The sequence below is a fragment of the Lupinus angustifolius genome, chromosome LG18 (assembly GCF_001865875.1).
Source record: "Lupinus angustifolius cultivar Tanjil chromosome LG18, LupAngTanjil_v1.0, whole genome shotgun sequence".
Taxonomy (NCBI): Eukaryota; Viridiplantae; Streptophyta; class Magnoliopsida; order Fabales; family Fabaceae; genus Lupinus; species Lupinus angustifolius.
Genome location: NC_032026.1, coordinates 11,459,889 through 11,481,954, shown reverse-complemented (window position 1 = coordinate 11,481,954; position 22,066 = coordinate 11,459,889). Strand labels below are relative to the sequence as shown.

The following is a 22,066-nucleotide window of genomic DNA, read 5'->3' as shown; positions in this document are numbered from 1 at the left end:
TAATTTAAAAGACATAATTAAAATTCCTAAGCTAGTGTGAGTTTAAGACAACTTCTCACTTATTTAGGGTCCTAATTATTTATGTAAGAACTAAAGAGAGTCAAGGTGGTTTCTCCCTTAAATCGTGGACCTCCTTGAGTTCTTCACTTAGGCTTATGCAATTTAAGACCTTCTCATCTTGCTTGGTCTCATTTGCACTTGTCTCCATGGTGGAAAATATAAGTTGTCGAAGTGCTTCTTGGGCCTTTTTGGTCTTTGCTCTAGATAGGTCCTCCTAAACCATGTAGAGGATCTTCAATTATGTTATGCCCCAATGGGTTTACATTATCCCCTCCTTCTTCGAAAGAATTCAACCTCGAATGAGCATTTTCATCACCTGTATCAAAGAAGGTCAAGTCAGTCACATTGAAAGTAGCACTAATATTTTCATACTCACTTGGTAAGTCTAGCTTGCATGCATTGTTATTAATTCTCTCCAAGACTTGGAATGGGTCGTCTCCCCTAGGTTGAAGCTTTGATTTTCTTTGAGATGGAAATCTCTCCTTTCTCATGTGTATCCAAACCCAATCTTCTAGTTCAAAGATGACTTCGTTTCTTCCTTTGTTGGCTGATCTTGCATAACTTTCAGTTCTCTTCTCAATTTGTTCCTTCACTTTCTCATGTAGTTTCTTCACATACTCAGCCTTGGCTTTACCATCTTTATGTTTCAGCAATGATGTACCTGTAAAAGGTAATAAATCAAGGGGAGTTAGTGGATTGAAACCATAAACAATTTCAAATGGTGAATGTTTTGTTGCACTATGAGTTGCCCTGTTGTAGGCAAACTCCACGTGGGGAAGATAATCTTCCCATGCCTTTGAGTTCTTCTTTAGGACAACCCTCAACAAGGTAGAAAATGTCTTATTTACCACTTCAGCTTGCCCATCTGTTTGAGGACGACATATGGTAGAAAAGAGAATCTTTGTGCTAAGCTTCCCCCAAAGGGTTCTCCAAAAGTGACTTAGGAATTTGGCATCCCTATCACTCACTATGCTCCTTGGCAAGCCATGTAGCCTTACCACTTCTTTGAAGAATTCTTTGGGCAAAAGATAATGTTGCCAAGTTTGTAAGGCCCTCACTAGGGCATAAAGCTCGTTATCATAAGTGGAGTAGTTAAGGGAATCCCCCCCCCCCAACTTCTCACTAAAATAGGCAACAGGATGCCTATCCTGCATTAGAACAGCCCCAATTCCCACATTGGAAGCATCACACTCAATTTCAAAGGATTTTGCAAAGTTTGGTAATCTTAATAGTGGAGTATGTGTGAGCTTCTCTTTTAGCCTCTTGAAGGCTTCTTCTTGCTTATGACCCCAATGGAATCCCACATTCTTTTTGACCACTTCATTTAGAGGTGCAACGAAGGTACTAAAGTCCTTGACAAACCTTCTATAAAAACTTGCAAGGCCATGAAAACTTCTTACATCTGTGGTGCTCTTTGGGGTGGGCCATTCTTGGATAGCCTTTATATTTTTAGGATCTATGTGTACCTCATTAGAACTGATTATGAAACCAAGGAATATCATGTGATCAACACAGAAGCTACACTTCTCAAGGTTAGCGTATAGCTTCTCTTTCCTTAATATAAGCAAAACACTTTTTAGGTGTTCATAATGTTCATCAAGACTCATGCTATATATAAGGATGTCATCGAAGTACACTACAACAAATTTCCCAAGGAAATATCTTAGAATGTGGTTCATAAGCCTCATAAATGTGCTTGGCGCATTGGTTAAATCAAAAGGCATAACCAGCCACTCGTGCAAGCCATATTTTGTTTTAAAGGCTGTTTTCCACTCATCCTCTTCCCTAATTCGAATTTGATGGTACCCACTGTTCAAATCCACTTTTGAAAAGATGCAGGCCCCGTGTAATTCTTATATGAGATCATCCAATCTAGGAATGGAATGTCTATACTTGACCGTGATATTGTTCACGTCCCTACAGTCAGTGCACATCCTCTAGGCTCTATTTTTCTTTGGGACTAAGATGACTGGGACGGCACAAGGACTTAGACTTTCTTGGACCCATTCTTTGTGCATAAACTCCTCAACTTGTTTTTGTATTTCGTGAGTTTCTTAAGGATTGCTCCTATAGGCAGGCCTATTGGGCAATGAAGCACCAGAAATCAAGTCAATATGATGTTCTATGCCCCTCAAAGGTGGAAGACCACTAGGGACTTCTTCAGGGAAAGCATCATTGAATTCATTCAAGAAGTCTTTCAAGAATTAAGGCATAGTAGCCTTCTCAGTAGTCGTGCTACTCAAGCAAAAGCTTTTGCATAAAAGTAAGTACATGGGTTGCCTTGTGATCAAAACATGTTTTACTTCACATTTTGTGACAAAATAGTTCTTTTTAGGATCCTTTCGATCATTCTTTTTGACTTGGCTAGAGTCTAGGGTTTTAGTCGTGACCTCTTTCTTTTCTTTCAGCCTACACTGATCATCACTCACTTGTTTTGGAGACACGAGTTATAAGACCATTTTATGATTATTATTCATAAACGTGTACTTATTAGAACGACCCTAATGGGTAGCATTCTTATCGTACTGCCATGGTCTGCCAAAAAGCATATGGTTGGCCTTCATGTTGACCACATCACAAAGGACTATGTCCTCATATTTTCCAATAGTAAAAGGAACCTCAACTTGTTTATTCACGACCATCTCCCTAACATCACTAAGCCATTGTAACCTATATGATGTTGGGTGTGCCTTGGTGTTAAGCTTTAACTTAGACACCAATCTTGTACTAACCATGTTAGCACAACTCCCTCCATCAATGACGAGGGTACAAATGTTACCTTGTACAAGGCAGCGAGAGTGAAAGATGTTCTCTCTTTGATTCTCCCCATGGTCTCGGTTTTGACTCCTAAGGAGCCTTCTAACCGTGAGTATATCACCATCGGGCATATAAAGATCACCCTCACTATCATGTTCCTCATCACTAGATGCCTCAAATTGAGACTTCATATCTCCATTTAGGACCATCATAGTTCTTCTCGTAGGGCATTGAGAAGCCATATGGTCACACCCCAAACATTTGAAGCACTTTATGTTTCGGCTCCTTTGGTTTGAAACTAGGGGCTGTTTGCCTTGGGACTTGGCTGTCCCCATGGCCTCCTTAGTGCTAGGGCCACTCTCCTTTGTTACATTGCCTTCCTTCTTAGATTTGTCCTTCCAAGTATTAGATGAATACTTGGTTGCTGAATTAGACTTCCTCATCTTGAGTTGTTGTTCTACCTTGATGGCCTTTTTGACAAGCTCATTTAACTCAACATAAGCCTGCAGCTCCACAACATCCTGAATTTCAGGGTTCAACCCATGTAGGAACCAAGCCATTGTAGCTTCTCGGTCCTCATGGAAGTTGGACCTAAGTAGGGCCAGCTCCATCCCCTTGAAATACTCATCAACTGATTTGCCTCCTTGAGTTAGCCTTTGCAATTTATTGTGCATGTCTCTTTGGTAAGAACTAGGGAAAAATCTCCTCATCACCCTCTTCATCTCTCCCCAAGTGTTTACTACTTCCCCACCATATCTCCCCAAGTGTTTACTACTTCCTCACCATATCTCTTTCTCTCCTTTTGGATCTGGTCCCACCATACCATAACATACTCCTTAAATTCTAGGGTAGCAACCTTCATCTTTTTCTCCTCACTATAATGGTGACATTCAAACACTTGCTCCATTTTTAACTCCCACTCATGATAGGCCTCTGGGTTATTTAGTCCTAAGAATATAGAGACTTTTACTTTGACCCCCTCTAACCTATCCTCCCTCCTCCTATATCACGGCCACCCTCAAAATCATCATCCTCATATCTTCCTCTCCTATAGCCTACATCATACTCATCCTCATCATGTCTACCTCTCCTCTCACCACGACCCTCATCCTCCTCACGCCTCCCTCTCCTACCTCTCCTCCTCCTCATCTTATGGTCTACATCACTACTAGAATCATCCTTCAGCCTTCTAACATTTATTCTCATTTGATCTATTTGCCTTTGTAATGCCTGAAATTGGTGCTTATCATAGCATGTAGTACGGTTGTCCTTGGTGATAATGGAGAACCACTATCTTCTGGACTAGCCATAATATTACTCTCCTCACTTTTCTCTCAAGTGTTTAACTGTTTCGCTCTCTCACTTTTCTCTCAAGTGTTTCACTCTCTCACTTTCCTCTCAAACTTTCTCATTTGATTCTTGAGTGAGTCAAGTGATCGAGTTAAGTATAAAAAATGTGTGACAAGTTCACAAGATTACCAATTGATTTGGTTTGTGGCTCGGCTGGGGTGTGTATAGGGTATAGGGTTTGTGTTTGGGTATGTTTGGGGTTGATTTGTAGGTTTAGGGTTAGGGTTTGGTCTCGGGTTTTTGGTTTTATTTGGTTTTAGGGTTAGGGTGTGTATTCAGGCTGTGCAGGTTTTGTGGTTGATGTTTGTATTTTGGATGATTTGTGTTTGGGTATGATTTGTTTTTGTAGGGTAGGTCACCGTTTTGTAGGTTGTGGGATGATTTGGTTGATGTGTTTTTGTGGTTAAATTTTGGGTGTGTTTAGGCTAGGGTTTTGGTTGTTTGATTCGACCAAAAGAAAATAAATTGGGTAGAAGAAGAATTTTTAGAAAGAATTTTAGAAGAGAAGAACTTTTGAATTGAATTTGCACTTACTTGTGGTTTTGTCCCAAATTCAATGCCTTAGTCTTATTTTGATAAAGATATTCTTTTTGTGACTTTCAGGTAAGAACTGAGCTCTGATGACCACTTGATGACAACCTCTTTGTGGATTGTCTTTGTTGTAGAATCGTTTCTTGTGAAAGTCCTCTTTTGTATTGTATTTGTTGTTATTTTGATTTGTTGTTTGCCTTGGGATCACCTCAACTATTTGTAAGAATGCTCGTGCAAGATTTGATGATGGATTGAATGCTCACGGTTGGAATGAGATGAAGTGTTCTTGGTTGGATGGTGGAATGATGAATGGATTGTATGATTGTTCACGCTTTGGTTGCTTGGAATGTAGGTTGGTGTGTTTGTAAGTATTTGAGAATATGGATGGGGAATTGGAATGAGTTGGCGCCACAAACAATGCAATGTTTGATAAGCCTTGTGAAGTTCACCACAAGAGAATGATACTCTTGATAAGAACAAAGGGGTCTTGGCTCAACCAATGAGCTAGGAGAAAACCCACTAACAATGGTTATGTCAAAATAAAATTCAATGTACCTTATTCATTATCATGCACGGTTCATATATAGAACTTTACATTAGGCAAATCAGCCATAAACAAAAAGATTGAGAAGATAACAATATAATCTTATCTAATTTCTAATCTAATTTTCAATCTATCTATTCGGTTGGCATTTTGAGATTTTCATGCTTTGGCTTTATTTCTCCTTAGCAGAATTCCTTTAGGTGTAGATTGATTTCCTTTTGATCTTGATCTTTGAAAGATAAAGTTGATTGATCCTATGGCCTAGATTGTAAGCATTTTCCATGTGTTTGTTCCTTGCCATCTTCTCCTCCTAGATTGTAGCCGTGTGGACTTTAGGTAGGATTTGATTCTTCCTTGTTTCATGTTACTTGCCATTGTCCTATCTCTTTGCCTCCTTATGCTATCTTCTATACTTGGTCGTGCACCCTAGAATAGAAAACATAACTTTAATTAAACAAATGCATCTAAATGACATTAATTTAAAAGACATAATTAAAATTCCTAAGGATTATTTATGTAAGAACTAAAGAGAGTCAAGGTGGTTCCTCCCTTAAACCGTGAACTTCCTTGAGTTCTTCATTTAGGCTTATGCAATTTAAGACCTTCTCCTCTTGCTTGTCCCATTTGCACTTGTCTCCATGGTGGAAAATATAAGTTATCGAAGTGCTTCTTGGGCCTTTTTGGTCTTTGCTCTAGTCACAGGTCCTCCTAAACCATGTAGAGGATCTTCAATGATGTTATGTCCCAATGGGTTTACATCAGAAAGTCTATCATGTGTCCATTGTTTTTAGTTTCTAATTTTACTTTACATATTATTGACTCTTCAAATATAAAAGAAATGAAATAATACAAAAGAAAATAAAAGGACTACAGAAAATAATAAAAAATGGCCATATATAGGATGTCATACATAGGTCATCAAAAGACTCACATATAAGGCAATAGATAGCAATTACATAACATACTTAGGAGTTGGAAGGGACCCACTAGGACATAATTCTAATGCTACCACAAAAAGTAAAACGAAAATTCAACTTATCCAGTAATGGCTTAAATGCTAAATACCACATGTCATCAGATGCTAACAAACGTGATTCGGGTATTTTATCGGGTTCAGGTTATCTGAAACCTAATTGATTCGATGATATTATTTTTATTTTCAACCTCGTTAAGTTTGAGTTTGAATTTTGAATTTCGAGTTTAGGTTTAGATATGTACAAATCCGACCCCGATCCGCCTTGTTATCATTCCTAGTTGTGGTCGTAGCTGACACATTTTATTTAGAGTAAAATATTAGCATCCATGAGTTTTATTGAAATTATAGAAACTAACTATCTATTTTTTACACCTATAAAAACACCATAATTTATATACATATATTATATTCATTATCAGAAATAAATGTAATATTTTAAACAAAAAATGTGATAAATGCAATTAAGTTAAATAAAATATGATATATTGTCGAAACCAATGTTATGAAACCAGAGCCAGACATCAACCCGGAAGAGGTCCATATAGGTTCTAACCAGTTTAACCGGTTAGAGCGTTCGGTCAGACTGGATGATTTTATAATATCATATATAATTATATATATTATATAATTAATTAAAATAAGTGAATAACATATTTATCAATGTCATGCTTTGTGTAATGCATACATATATAAATCAAAATAAAAGTACATCAAACAAGTTAAGTTACATAATTAAAATTATAAATCAAAACAAAATTATCTCAGATAAAACATTCTAATTCATCCAAGTATTATTGTCTTCATTATAATTGACATTAGCGGTTAGAAATGCAGTTAAAGTGTAATTATCTACATCTTCTTAAGAAAAAAAAAGTTTAATAATAATTCACAAACAATATCTCAAATCATAAAATTTAACATTAAAAATTATTTACTAAAATTATGCTGACATTAAAAACAAGAACTAATATTGAATCATAAATTTTTAGAAGTTAGCATTAATAAGAACTTTAAATACTAAATACACAATGTGAGTTGTGGACACACTTTGCAGCTACCACGTGTATATGTTGATAAGGTAGTCAATGTGATTGGGGAAGAGAGAGAGAGTTAGTGGGTGAGTTGAATATTTAATTAAATGACAAAGACAAACAGTGAAAGGTATAACATTAAACAATAACAGAAACAAAGAAATCCTTTCATACCACCATAAGTCCACAATGCACAAACATTGGAAGGCAACAAGGAACATAGAAGGATGATGATGCAAACAACGAAGTAGACGGCGAAGTAGATGATGATGCGAATGGCGAAGGACGATGGTGGCTAGATTTTCTCATTTCTTTCTATTTATTCTTTCTTGGGTCTATCTATTTCTTCTTTCTTGGATCTGTATGTGACCTTCTCCAAGTTTTACTCTTTTATTTTATGGTTTCTATTTTAGTTTTTTTAAATAGTTGGACCGACCAGTCTAACCAATCGGGTTATTCCGGGTTTACCCGGTCTAACCTGGTTTGGCCAGATTAAAGTCGGCTAGAAACGATCTGAGAAGGATTCTGGTTTAGTGGCTAGTACGGGACCACAAAAACAAGCGGTCGACTGTCAGATCGCTCGGTCCGGTCTAGTCCTAGTAACCATGGTCGAAACAAATCCAAATACTATATGAGTCAATATATTTTTATTATTTTTTGTTCGTTACAATATATAGTATAAAAGTGGTTTAAATAATATATCTTAGAATTATGAATGCATTTTTAATGAAACAAAAATAATGAAAATATATTGATTAGTATACTATTTGAATTTGTCTCTATAATATATCATATTTTGTTTAACTTAATTACATTTATCATCATTTTTATTTAAAATATCACATTTATTTCTCGTATAGGGGTAGTCAGTGTAATGCATATATATATAAATTAGAGAGTTTTCGTAAGGATAAAAAATGTAAAAATAATTAATGTAATTTCACTAAAACGTATGAGTAACAATCTAATTTACTATTTTATTTATTTTTATTTGTAAGTGTAACTTAATTTGCCATAAAACTAGAGTATGTGTCTCTGCTTTTATATATCAATACATTATTTAGTTAGCACCACCTGTTTAGGGATGGCAACGGGCATGGGTAGTAGCTACCCGCTACCCGTTTTAAAATAGAAGAGTAATACCCATACCCGCCCGTATCCGTGAGCGGGTATTTGCGGGTAGTTCTTGGTACCCGCGGGTAGAAGGGGTACCCGCGGGTTTCCTCTATTATAAAAAAATTTTAAATTTTTTACTTCTACTGTGTTTCAAATAACATGAAACTTAATTATTTTTGTATCTTTTGATTAAATATTTTGCTAAAATGCTAAATTTATTGGTGGTTTCCATTTGTGTGATTTTTTGTTCTCATTTTTTTAACAAAAAATATATATTTTCTTTGTAAAATATGTGTTTTTCTATACTTTCTATACATGTAATACTATTTGTAGGATGTTTCACTACCAAATTCATTAAAATATGTAAACAAAGTAAAAGGAAAAAATATACAAAGTGTAATAAATGTTAGAATAATGTATTTTTTATTTTAATTAAATATAATATATTAATCATCTAAATAACGGGTACCCGCGGGTACGGGTACCATAATACCCGTACCGATACCCGTACCCGCCCGTATGTACTACGGGTATTTTTAAAAACCCATTTATAATACCCGCGGGTACCCGTTTTTGACCTGTACCCGTGCGGGTACCCACGGGTACGGGTTTTTTTTGCCATCCCTGCACTTGTTATCTATATTAGTTTTGTCTTGTTTTTTCCCAGCTATACCCAATCCATTCAAGTCTTCAACCTTTATTTCATTTCATATCACTGGAGTTTAATATTATGTACTTTCACATAATTTTCATGCTTTTAAGTCTTTAACCTCATTTCATTTCATGTATATTATTAGTATGTGAATGGTGAATGACATGTTGGCAATTGTGTTAACCATTACCCTGTCACCATTGTTGTCCAATGTTCCATAGCTTTTTTCAACTTTGTGGAGCACTCATTAGTCATTACTAATAATCTTGGAAACAAAGTAGATTTTTCATTCACACACCGAACATTATGCAAATAAAACAAAGAGAAACAGCATGAGCTTAACAAGGCTCACCATGACTAACACTATGCCAGCAAATTCACTCAATCTAAGGAAACCAAACAGAAAGTAAACATGATAAGAAGACTCATGCACGAGCCTCGATTTATTTTACTACTAATACATTATGCATGCAACCTATAGAACACACTACATGTAACCACCAGGAACATTAATGTACCAAATTGTCCTCAAGGTTTGGTAGTTGTAGTAGCAGCTGGTGGGGAGAAAAAAGATGGAATTGAGGAGAAATCTGGAATGTTAAAAATTGGTGGAGGTAACCTGTATTCTGGCCACTCAGTAACTGGAGGGAAAGGAGGAAATTTCAACGCAGGAATGTTGCCAAAACCACTAGGTGTTGTTGGTGCTAAAAGTTTTCTATTGGCTTGGACATTGCCAATGTTGAAGAGTGATAGAGCAATGAAGAAAGCTAAGAAAAACAAACGAGTAGAGGCCATTTTTTGAACTCAAGAAAGAAGAGTAACAACCAAGAGTGTTAATAAGCAAAAGCAGAATTAAGATGATTTGTAGTGGTTACAAATTGGGTTTTATTTATAGTCCACCTTAGACCAGGTTTTTCAACAGGCTTAGAAACTGTTGAATATTTTGTCAAAGAATGATGAAAAAAATACAATGAACATTTATACACATGTTAGTTCACATTTTCATATTTTTTTTGTTGTAGTTAGTTTTGTGTCGGTTTTAAAATGTATACTCTTTAATTTGTTGCATTGTGATTTGTGAAACACTAGTATTTTCAAAGAATGATGGTTCAATAATGCATTTACATATCGAAATTTGGTTTTAAATGGTGTCAAATGTTGGTTGTGCATTACTCTTTTTAAGTCCTGTATGTCTCATATCGATGCAAAAGTGACCCACTTTATGCCTTTTATTTTATTGGTGCTTTGTTTTGCAGTTAGCCATCATTTTCTTAATGTCAAACGTTGGTGAAAATTGTATTTTCCCACAAGGGTAACTTGATGGTTGTCTCTGGTTGCAAAAATTGTATTCGCCAAACAATGATGAAGAATTTGAAGTAAATTTCCATAAAGATAAAATTACGACATATTATTAGAATTTTTAAAATATTTTAGTTGGTTTTTAAATGAAATAGTTAGTCTCAACTTTTTTACCAGACATGTATACATTGATTCTCTCACACCACTAATGTGAGAGACATAGAGAAAAGAAAATTTTACGTGCATATAGTGTCTTAAAAGAAAACGTAGTTATTTAAATTCCTATAACCAATATCCATGTAGCATCATATATTCCTATAAAAATATAAAATAATTTTTTATATTATTTAGTAAAATATGATTAACTTGAGACATTAAAACAAAAATATTTTGGGATATATGATTTTTATTGGGGTTACTGATTTTATTCAAGAAAGACTAAATAATGAAGCAACATCTCATTAAATTTTGATTTTTAATGGCGTAAAATGTTGGTGTGCAATGTGCATTACTCTTTTTAAGTACTGTATTCCAGATATAGGAATGGGGATCACCTGTTCTAAAATTAGTGTGTCCCCATGTCCCAAGCCAATAGAATTTTTCAAAGTAATGCATATATGTTACTTTAAGTTTTAAATTTTTCTTTTTTAATGAAGTGTCAATTTTTTATTGGACTGGGACAGGAAAATGGGACAGGTGATCTGTGTCCCAGATATAGATGCAAAAGAGGCCCACCTTATGCCTTTTAGTATGAATAGGGATAACATGTTTTAAAATGAGTGTGTCACGATGTCTCTAATCAATAATATCTTATTTTATATTATTAGAATTTTTCTTTTTAAAATGAGACAGGATTTAGTACTGTTTTTCTTTCATCCAATTTGATGCAAATAATAGATTTCATTGCTGCTTTGTACTTGCGATTATAACGAGTAGTAGCAATGTCAAATTGTAAGTGGTTCGGCTCACACCAATATTAAAGAGATGATAGTTGATATATTGTGTGTGGGGTTGTTGTGTTTCGAAGTTTTCATAGCACTTTGGAGGCTAGTTGAAGCGTTCCATTGAGATAAAATGGATAGTAGAGATCGCATCATCGTTTAGGCTTTAAACCATTACTCACTTGGTCCCTTGATTTGTGTGGTAGGTAGCACTGAGTCAATTATAGTTAGGTTAGATGAAGATTCGGCCAAAATATTGAATCTATAAGCATGATAATATTGTTGTTCTCAACTGCAATAATGTAAATAATACATTGATTACGTGGCAGATGTTAGGATGTGTCTATCTATTGCGGAAAATTTACCAGTTGACTACGGAAATAGTATAACTTTTATTTTATAAAAATTACAAAAGTAATATTTTTTTTTGAAAACTCGTGACTCTCACATTCAACTTTATAGGAACTCATAACTCATATGTATGAGTTTTCAGAAACTCACTTTTAAGAATGGACATGGGATTCGTGGATGATGAAAACCACGACACTTGAGAGAGAAAAAAAAATGGAATTCGTGCATGTGAGCTATGAGTTCCTGCAAACTCGTACATGTAAGTCACAAGTTCTTGTAAAGTATGAGACTCATGAGTTCTCTAAAAAATAAATCTTCCTAATCATTTTTATAAAAGTTGCACTACTTCCATAATTTTGCAGTCAACCCACACTAAACGTGGTAAATTTTCCATCTATGGTATCTTATCTTAATTCATGGATTAATAATTAGGCCTTATGCATGCCTTTCTTTTAGCTGGAAAAAAATAGATTTAAGCTTCAGTTAGTATTACTACTACGTACTGACTTTGTGAAGTGTGTATATCTGTTGATCTTCTCAAAGTTTCCAAAATCAACTCCTCTTGTTGTGGGATTAGTGCTATCATAATTGGGGGGATCTTCTCTACTATAGGATAGGAGTATAAAAATATCACCTCGATGTATATATATTTTTTGTCCAATCATAAGTCTATATATGGAGTGATATTGAATGAGATAACAAATTTTCGTCACACATAATATCTTATATTTGTAGAGTTTTTATCATTGACTATGTTTCCATATCATTTTCTTGTACACACAAAAGCACACAGAACTAGTCATCCATAGCATTTGTTACATACATAAACTCTAATTTCTGTCACACATATAAGGTGATGTGATCGATTCTGGTGTAAAAAGATTGATAATTTAATAAAAGCAATAATGAATATCACGGCCATATTAATTGACAACTTAGTGAAGATGATCAGCATGGAATTTAGTGAAGATTTAATTAAGAAACACGGGAGAGGTGACATGTGGAACACTTTAATTTAGTAATAAAAGGGAGGTGAGGAATTTACACAAGATACTAGACAGAACTATTTGATGGTGATAAAGTTATGAATATTTAATTTTATTTAACTGACGTGACATAATATGATTGGTCTAGGACAAAATTTGGGACAGTGGATCCTTGTCCCCTTAGTCCTTACCTAGCCATCAAAAAATGGTTGTTGTAATATAAGTTATCCATGGTAAACATAATTAATAAAATTCTACCATAAGAATAATAAAGAAGTCTCATGCCATCATACATGGGTTAAGTATGTTACTAATTGAGCTCATTGACAGCTCTGAAGTTATTGCAATTTTGCAAGTATGTTACAAAGGGGCTAACTCAAATATGTAAACTACTCTTCAGTCTTCATGATTTGAAAATAACAATAGGGGCTAACTAAGTTGTTACAAGAGTTCAAAGGGAAAAGCAATGCATCATAATCGTAATTGTATATAAATATGTAATTCAACATCAATAATATATGTAAAGAGTACAATCAATATGACAAACTCGAGCATAGAAAAGAAAAATAAACGTTCTTCACACCAAACAACAAATACAACAATGATTATGACCTTATACAACTCTCTGACACACAATAAATTATGCAATATCTATGGCATGCACTCTGGTGACAACATTTGCAACTTGGCAAAGATACCAAGTCAGTGGCTAGCAAGCACAGGATCAAAAAGTGAACATTTTTTATGGGCTAGTAGTTGAAGGTGGTGGAGAGAAAAATGGAATGGAGGGGATAGTGGTGGGGATTGAGGGAAAGTTGGGCAATGTAGGAAGTGTTATTGGAATGATAGGAATACTAGGAAATGGTGGCAGAGTAGTAGGTTGTGACAGAGATGGGATTATAGGCAATTGGGGAACATTATTGCCCTGAGGCAATGGTTGAATTGAAGGCAAAGGTGGCAGTAATGTTGGATTAGGCAAAGTGGGAATGTTTGGCAAATTTGGTTGTGTTGTTTGCAAAAGATGGCGAGTTCCTAAGGTTAAGTTGATGCTAGAAAATGCCACAATAAGAAAGAGGGTTGTGATGAAGGAGTTGCTAGAGGCCATGGTTTAATGAATTAGAAGAGTGAAGAATAATTGGAAGCTATGTGTAAAGAAGGATTTAACTTTGAGATTTGATGAGAACATAGATGGTGCTTGATCTTATATATAGAGTAAGAGAGATGTGGAGGGCATGTATAATTTGGAGAATCAAAATGAAGCATTGCAATCTTTTGTTAGTTCAACAACATATTGTGTTTGAGAATGATATTTTGTGTGGTTGGCTACTATATATTGTTTATCCCCAAACATTCAAATGTAGGCTTACCAACTCATCTGCTTTGTAATTTACAAAGAGGGAAAAGAGGTAGAATGACTAATTGTTTGTGATTATTTATATTTTATAGATTTTGTAGCTGGGAAGAATTGAAGCTGGAAACAGTTATGTGTGTGAGTAGTTCATCTGATTGAGTTTACCATTATAAAATTTTACAATGACAAGACTTCAAAATAGCTCAGCTTTACTTCGTGCAACAAATACAAACAGACAAGTAACAACAATCTACATTGTAGAATCAAGGACGAAAAAAACAAGTATCTAAAAGACTAATGACCCTTAACCTTATCATCCCTCACAACATTGAGAATGGGCAAGCTATTGAGGAAATAGATTCGTTTGTGAATTGGATTTTAGATGGAAAATAAAAGGTTTAAAAGTCATGAAATATATTTATAAGATGACTGAGCCATGAAATACACTTAGATGACTCTGTAACCCTTCTTTGCTATCCATTTCCCTCAAAAACCCAACTCGCAAACGGATCCTACAATCCTAATCCCTGAGCCTCTCCTCCTAGGACCACCCACCGAACCTCTCATACCAGGCTTTGTACTCCTACTTGCATTTGCACCACCAGCCACTGCAGATGCAATAACATCAACCGCCCGCCTCCACTGCCTCCACCACCACTACCCGGATTCTCATTCCCTAATATCAGAAAAAATTCCTCCTGGAACTCCTTGTCCTCTTACTCTTCCTCCTTTTTCCATCCCTCCAGTCTCCATCAGAATCATCCTCACTAGGTTCCGAAATCTCAATGAACGCGGCTGCAGCATCTTCATCATGATAAACCCAACCCCTTTTCTCCTTCTTCGTATCCCCTTTCAAGGAGCAAGGGAAGTGTGGCGAAAATGGGTTCCAATTAGAACCAACTCCTTTAACATCTTTTGAATCACCGGAAAACCCTAACGGTAAATATCCCCAACTGCAAAAGGATTCATCTAACCCATTCAACGGTGGCGATCGAATCACTACAGCGTGAAACCCTCTTCTACAGCTCCGGCACCGCAAGGTACACTCTTCGTACACCTTCGGGTACTCATACATAACATAGCAGTACGGACACGATGTCCAAAAACTCGCTTCCTCTGACTCAATCTGAGTCGACTCATTCGGCTCGGTCCTGGCTTGAGCCGGTTCAGTCGAAACATTTTTAGATCTAGGGTTTTTCTTTAGTTGCGGCTGAGGCTGCGGCAGGGGAGGCGGAGGTTGTGGTTGCTGTGGCGGAGGTGGTTGCGAAGTGAGTAACCGGAGGTCGTTGTCGTACATGGACTTATTGACTGGGTTGGAGAGGACGGACCATGCGTCGTGGACGAGAGAGAAGGCGTGGCCGGAGAAGGCAAAGGGGTTGCGGTTAGAGTCAAGTAGGAGAGCGAGGCGGCGGTACTGGGCGGCGATGTGGTCGATGTTGGTGGTGTAGCGATGGATCTGGAGGATCCCGTACCAGTCGCAGTGGTGGTCGTTGATACGAGTCTCGCCGGCTAGGACGGTGTCGATAACCGTAAGGAGAAGCTCCGACGCGTCCAAAGTCTGGTCGGATTCGCGGGCGCGGAGAGCGAAGGAGCGTGCCCCGTGCAAGTCACGTGCGCTTAGAAGCTTGTTCGCTGTGTAGAGCCATCGCTCCGCTTCGGCTCTGCTTCCGCCATCGTCCATGGTGGTTGTTAGAGTGTGAATTGACGAAAGGGACGCGAAGTTGAGGTCGGAGATAAGAAGCTTCAAGTTAATGTTTGGGAGACTGGTAAAATGGTTATAATAAGTTCGGAGGAGTTTTGTGTTGTAAGTTGAAGGAGAGGTAAGTACTCTTTTGAGTTGTGAGACATTAATTAATAACAAAAAAAAATATATATTTAATTTTATTTTTAAATTGATATAACATATTTTTTATTACTGTAAGATGGATTTTGGGATAACAGATAGTTGAGCATAATAAGAAATAAGATTAGTTGATGAAAGTGTACTAATTATGTCCCAACAAATTTATTTTCTATAAATAATATAAAAATATTATTTTCGATTTTTTTTAATTAAGTGATATTTTATTGTTAGATCCGAACAAAAATTGGAACATAACAAATTATCTCTCCGAAAATTGAGATGCTCTTTCATCGAATCTATGGGCTAGGGTAATGAATTTTGTTATGACTTTAATTAATTTTTGTAACTTTTCTTATTTCTTATTAAGTAAAGGATTTAAATTATGTCGAACAAGTATTATTATTACGCACTCCAATCCAAATTTTTAACGATGTCATTTGCCATTAAATGTGTGCTATCTCATGTGGGAAATTTGAAATTATTATTTTTATCTGTTCTGAGATCTAGTTGACACATTTCCAGTATATAGTTGATATTTAAAATTAAGTTGGATGCATTCTGGGCATGTGTCTGGATCTTTGCAGAAAAAACATTAAATATGTGACAAATTTGGATAAAGATGAAATTAAAATGTGAAATATAACATGAGTTGAGTTTGTATAATTGATTTTGAAGTTCTAATTTGATGAATCTTAGCTAAATGCTATATTACTTTAATAATGTGATCAAGAATGAGAGACAATTTTAACCAAAATAAAAATAGTTAATTTATTGTTTATACAATTTTTGTAAATAGACAAATGCTCATGTTGTAAAGTGATGTTTCTTAATATTTTATTGTGAACATAGGAAAATACATGAATATTGACTTTCACTTTAAGAAAATTTCAAGTTCATATTTAATTATATTCTTATACTATACATACATGTGTATAAATATTTTTTATTTATATAGAGTGTCTCTCCCATGTCATGTAATTTAATCATTGTCTATATTTAAGTGTCTTTGCCACTTTTTTATCCATTGCGAGTGGAAGTTCTATATCCTACAACTTCTTGTCTTACTTCACCTTTTTTTTGGTTATTTGGAGCTTAACTATCTTCTTGTGAAATCAAACAGATTCAAATTTCTATATTTAAGTGAAGGAATATGAGATATATTTGCCAGAATTTTTGTGAATGTGACTACATTGAATTGTCCAACTCTTTCTAACCAGCTTCTAATAGCTTTCACCAAAGGTGCATAAGGATGAAATTAATCAAAACTATTTGTAATTAAGTTGATTGTCCCTGCGAATCACTTTCAAGAATTATATTCGCCAAACCTTTACTCCAAACTAGAGTTAGCATTGAATACATACCCCAAAGTTCAACCCAAAGTATAATAAATATTCCCAAGTTTTTACAAATGCCAAATAACCAATTTCCCAAATTATCTCTACACACTCCATCACAGCTAAAGCTACTAGTCTTCCTAACCATGCCATCCATATTGCACATGAACCACCGTGGAGGAGGTGTATCCCAACCGCCATAACTTGTTGATATAATGGGAATTTGATGGAAGGAGAAAGAAATTTCAAGTTGTTACTAACTTTCATATCCATTGCCAATGATAGAGAATTTGTTTGCCAATCTTACTTCACCTTTTATACCTTACACCACTTCCTATCTCTATTCACTTTAAATCATATTATTGATCACATCTAATATTATCTCTCATCCCATCCTATATCTAGGATCCTCGCCATACATATTTATATCAATATTATTAGTAACATACCCATGCGTTTGGTAGATCACATTCCTTTTGACGCATGTACAAAAGCACATAGGAATAAATTAATGTTGAAAACACAAATATATAGCATTGAATGTACATAAGAAGTACATTCTTTCTTTGAATGTTGCAAGTACTATAAAAACATTCATTTAGTATGAATTTACATGATAGTCACTTGTAGGAAATATACCCAGAATAAGATGACTAAATAAGTAATGAAACCATTATATATTAGTCATATGTAAGTTGAAACTTTCAAAAACTGAAATAAAGGTACAAAAAGTCTTATATTCATTTAATAATGTAAGGATTATAGTATATTTATAATCAAATATCATGTTATATATGGAATCATAAATGTACATTGAAATTAACACAATTAAGAGAAATGAAAAATACATCACTAAAGTATTTTGGAACTTGATGTTTGATGTACTTGTTATATATTTTGGAATATCTCCTTAAAGATTACAATAGTTGTAGTATTAAGTATTTTCCAATACTACATGCTCTAAACTCTAGAAAATACATGCTCTAAATTCTAGAAAAGACTATATTACTATAATTGATCATGACTGAAAATAGGTCGATGCAAATATAATCCAACAGTTATTAGTGATTTGATGAACATTTTCATTACCAAATACCTCACATTAAGGTACATGTTCTAAGCTCGGTGTAACATCGTGTTTTTCTGAGTACTTTTAATTAAGTAATTAATATTAATGGATTAATTATACAAAATAAATCAGTAATATTTTAGGCTAAATCTCAATTGAGTTTTAGTCTTGTATTATTATTTTCTTGCTTGCCCTATTTTTTCAAGATTTTTGGAAAATAAAAGTTTCCGAGACAATTTCGGGTCGTTTTATCGAGTTTTTGCTCAGTTTTTGAGTTCCGTAACTCGGAATCGAATTCTGATTTCGCTGTTGACTTCGAAATATTATTTATATTCCAAATAGACACCAAATTTGTCCATAACTAATCTCTAGATATTTGTCACCTCGAAATTCAAGTTTTGGATGTTTCGGTATGTACTCAAATTATACATTCCAATCCGGGGTGGAAAGTTCTTCACCATATCAGTCACACTTAAACACCCAACAGAAGACATGTTTGATAAGTTGGTAGACTCTCATACTTGGTGGGTTGGAGGTAGACACCACACGCATCACAAAGATGCAATTTCCTATGTATAAAAATATTTTTTAGATCACCTAAGTTTTATTGACATATTTCAAAACCGACAACCCTCTCGTAGTTTCTAATTTGTGACTTGTTTCTTTCAGCAATTCTAGATGCTTTTTGCATCCTTGTTTCGTACCTTCTATTGAGCTGACATAATTTTGTAATTTTTTTAATATCTATATTTCTTTGTTGCTGAATGTAATGTGTACATGTTTTTGAAATCTTTAGTACGTATCACTTTTCAACAAATATGAAGTTTTAACTTTCATGTGATTCAAATTCGAAGGAAAACAGATTATCTTGAACCTATGTAATGTTTGTTGTTTCCAGTATGCAACACGTGATTGAAAGGCGTGATCGGCATTCAGCAATTCATAAACCAAATGCCCCATCTATTGAGCTGCAGGTATATAATAACTTCAAATATTTATTGTAGCTGGTTATTTAAATGGTGAATTCTGATGACGTTTCTTTTAATCCTGGAATTTATAATATTTGATTAAGAAAGCTAATTCTTTGACACACGAATATGGGAAAAATGGAATCAGACTCCTCCCCAGTGATAAGGAAAAAACAAAATGAAAGAACACTTATGTTTCTTTTAATTATTACAGTGAGATTAAAGTTTTACCTTTAAAACTCAAGAAGCAAAGAAAAGGAGTTCTGCAGGTTAATCTCTGATGTGATTTATGAAACAGTCCATTCATGCTTCCATTGATTTTACATCATGATTCCCACTTTTTTTAATCAATTTTCTCACTATCACATCTAGATAATTGAAGCTGTATTTCTAATTACATTGACAACACTTTGTAATAAAATAGTATTATGTGAATTGCCTTTGTGATTTCTTTTAAGATCATTTGTCACAAAGATGGAAAATTATGAAAGGCAAATATTTGTGCTAATTTATGCACAGGTTCAGAGTGACTCCAACAATATGCTGCGCCAGAAAGTAGAATATAAGACCCATGAACTGAGGTATATACTCAGACACAGAGCTAGTAACTTTTTACCTAAATAAGATGAATGCACCACACAAATTTATATATATATATATATATATATATATATATATATGTATCACTGAGAGGTTGTTCAACCTTTATCACAGACAGTTGAATGGGCAAGAGCTGCATGGACTGAAATTACAGGAACTTCAAAGACTAGAGGAACTACTTAACATAGGTTTGATCAATGTTTCAAAACTAAAGGTTAGTTATGCCCTATTACGTTAGCAGTGTTTTAGTCATTTGTCTCATGGGATTAAACCTAGATCCCTTGCCTGCAACTGTAACGTCACCTTGTGATAATCAGCTAAGGTTGTGAACATCCTCTGGAAATTACATTACCCATTGCAGGAATTATTTGAACTAATGGAAGAAAACCAAAAGTTAAAACAGGTATGATACACTTATCAAACTTTTGCTTATTTAATCATTCTCAGTATCATAATGTAATATATGGACTTGTAGGTACCGAGCCTTATGCATGGACAAAGGCAATCTTTTGAATTCAATATTCACAGTTCATATCTTCCTGAAGATGATGGCCGTGACACATCTCTAAAATTGGAGTTAGATCACTTTACTCTCTTTGTATGGAATAGTATGTATAAAACACCGAAAGAAATGAAAAGGTTTAATTCAGTGTTGTTCAAGATGAGTATAGGGAAATGAGGGATTTGTAACACTTAACTTATTTTCATCAACCCTTATATATTAAGACCAAGTAATGATCATTGAACTTGAGTTATTTAACACCACCTTTCTACCTCACTGATTATTTTACAATCTTTGTGTATGAGAAACGGAAAAGAAGCATTCTTTAAGTTACTAATGATATATTGAACTTTTTTAAAATCAAAAAGGAAAATATTCATAATCAAGTCTTGCCAAAGTAATGCTAACGAGTAAAATATAATGTTTTAACTTCACCAAAACAAACATATATATTTAATTATGCTTTTATTATTAATTATTAATACATAAACTAAAACTTCATACATAATTCATTGAGCTCTCGAACATTAAACATGTATCCAAACCATAGTTGTTGCACTTTTCCCCTCCCGTAGAAAATTTGACAATCTGAAATCTAATTCTATTTAATTTTGTCTATAGTTGCACTTATATGTTTTATTAAAATCCTCTTATATTTCTTGTACATTTGATACTTTAATAAAAAAAATCTTTTCGCTGATAAAAAAAGAAAACCTAACTATAAAAAAACCATTTTTCAATACATATTAATACATAGTTTTGTGGTTTCTTAAGATGTGGGTAAAAGGTGTTAGCATATGAAGAAAGCTCAATTCAAAACATTAGTCTATTAACTTATGTACTATATTGAACTTATTATATTACATGATTGCATCGTTATAAAGATGGTGAATGATTCTGTTATATTTTATAGTTGTTGAAAGCCTATCTATGTTTTGCAGGTTACCATCATTACTTAAATAAAGAGACAATGTTGATTAATTAAGACTTTAAAAGAACTAAGGAGAAGAACAGATTGGCCTCCTTCCTTTCCTCTGTCATCAAAATTCATTCCAGGTGTTGCTGTTTGAAAATAACTTGTGTAAAATAAGAAGGGTATGAGAGGACCCTGCAGGTGGTGGAGTTGTACTTGAATTCATATTGTTCTATTTTCTTTTGCCAAATTGATTCTTAGAAAGTGTTCATATAATAATGAGTAGATGATTATGTGGTGTCTATATAGTTTATTATCATAAAAACTTTATAATTTTCTCTGTATTTTATGTTTCTTTTGCTGTTTATAAGAGATTATTGTTTTAGCAACTTTGAGCAATAACTAAGGTGATGATAACCTGAGTTTCCACTATACATTAAATCCCCTCAATTCTAATACTTTGACAAATAAAATGGTCCCAGGATTGTTTATTGATCTTGAATAGCTCGAATTGTTTATTGATCAATAACAAACAAATTAAAATAAGAAACAACAATAACAAAAAAAAAGGAAACAATTGAAAACGCAATGCACAATAAATCAACAACCAACAATCTTTTCCTAAACGATTACCAATAAATGATTCAAAAACTAATAAAATGATTTAATTCTAATGTCTTACTAATTTTGTATCATTCGTATATTATAAATAAAGTAGTTTGCAGCTCATGTCTTTCATGGACTAAATAGTAGTTTCTTCTTATTTTTATGAAGCACGAAGAAGAGAAAAAACACGTGGGTGCATGATAAGAGGAGTTATTTTGGGGGACTAGCGTTAGTGTCGTTAATTACATGCACCCTAAAGACTTGTTCTGCTTTAAATATCTCTCTT

At 34.4% G+C, this 22,066-nt stretch overlaps 2 protein-coding genes and 1 pseudogene across 2 annotated transcripts; 1 reads left to right on the top strand and 2 right to left on the bottom strand.

Moving 5' to 3' along the window:
• Positions 13,337–13,699, bottom strand: LOC109332548 (protein app1-like). The gene has a single exon (XM_019567531.1). It carries the CDS (start codon positions 13,697–13,699, stop codon positions 13,337–13,339), a length of 363 nt encoding a protein of 120 aa, XP_019423076.1.
• LOC109332255 lies at positions 14,038–15,766 on the bottom strand. The gene has a single exon (XM_019567175.1). It carries the CDS (start codon positions 15,624–15,626, stop codon positions 14,628–14,630), a length of 999 nt encoding a protein of 332 aa, XP_019422720.1. The 5' UTR covers positions 15,627–15,766; the 3' UTR covers positions 14,038–14,627.
• LOC109332547 lies at positions 19,073–20,438 on the top strand (annotated as a pseudogene).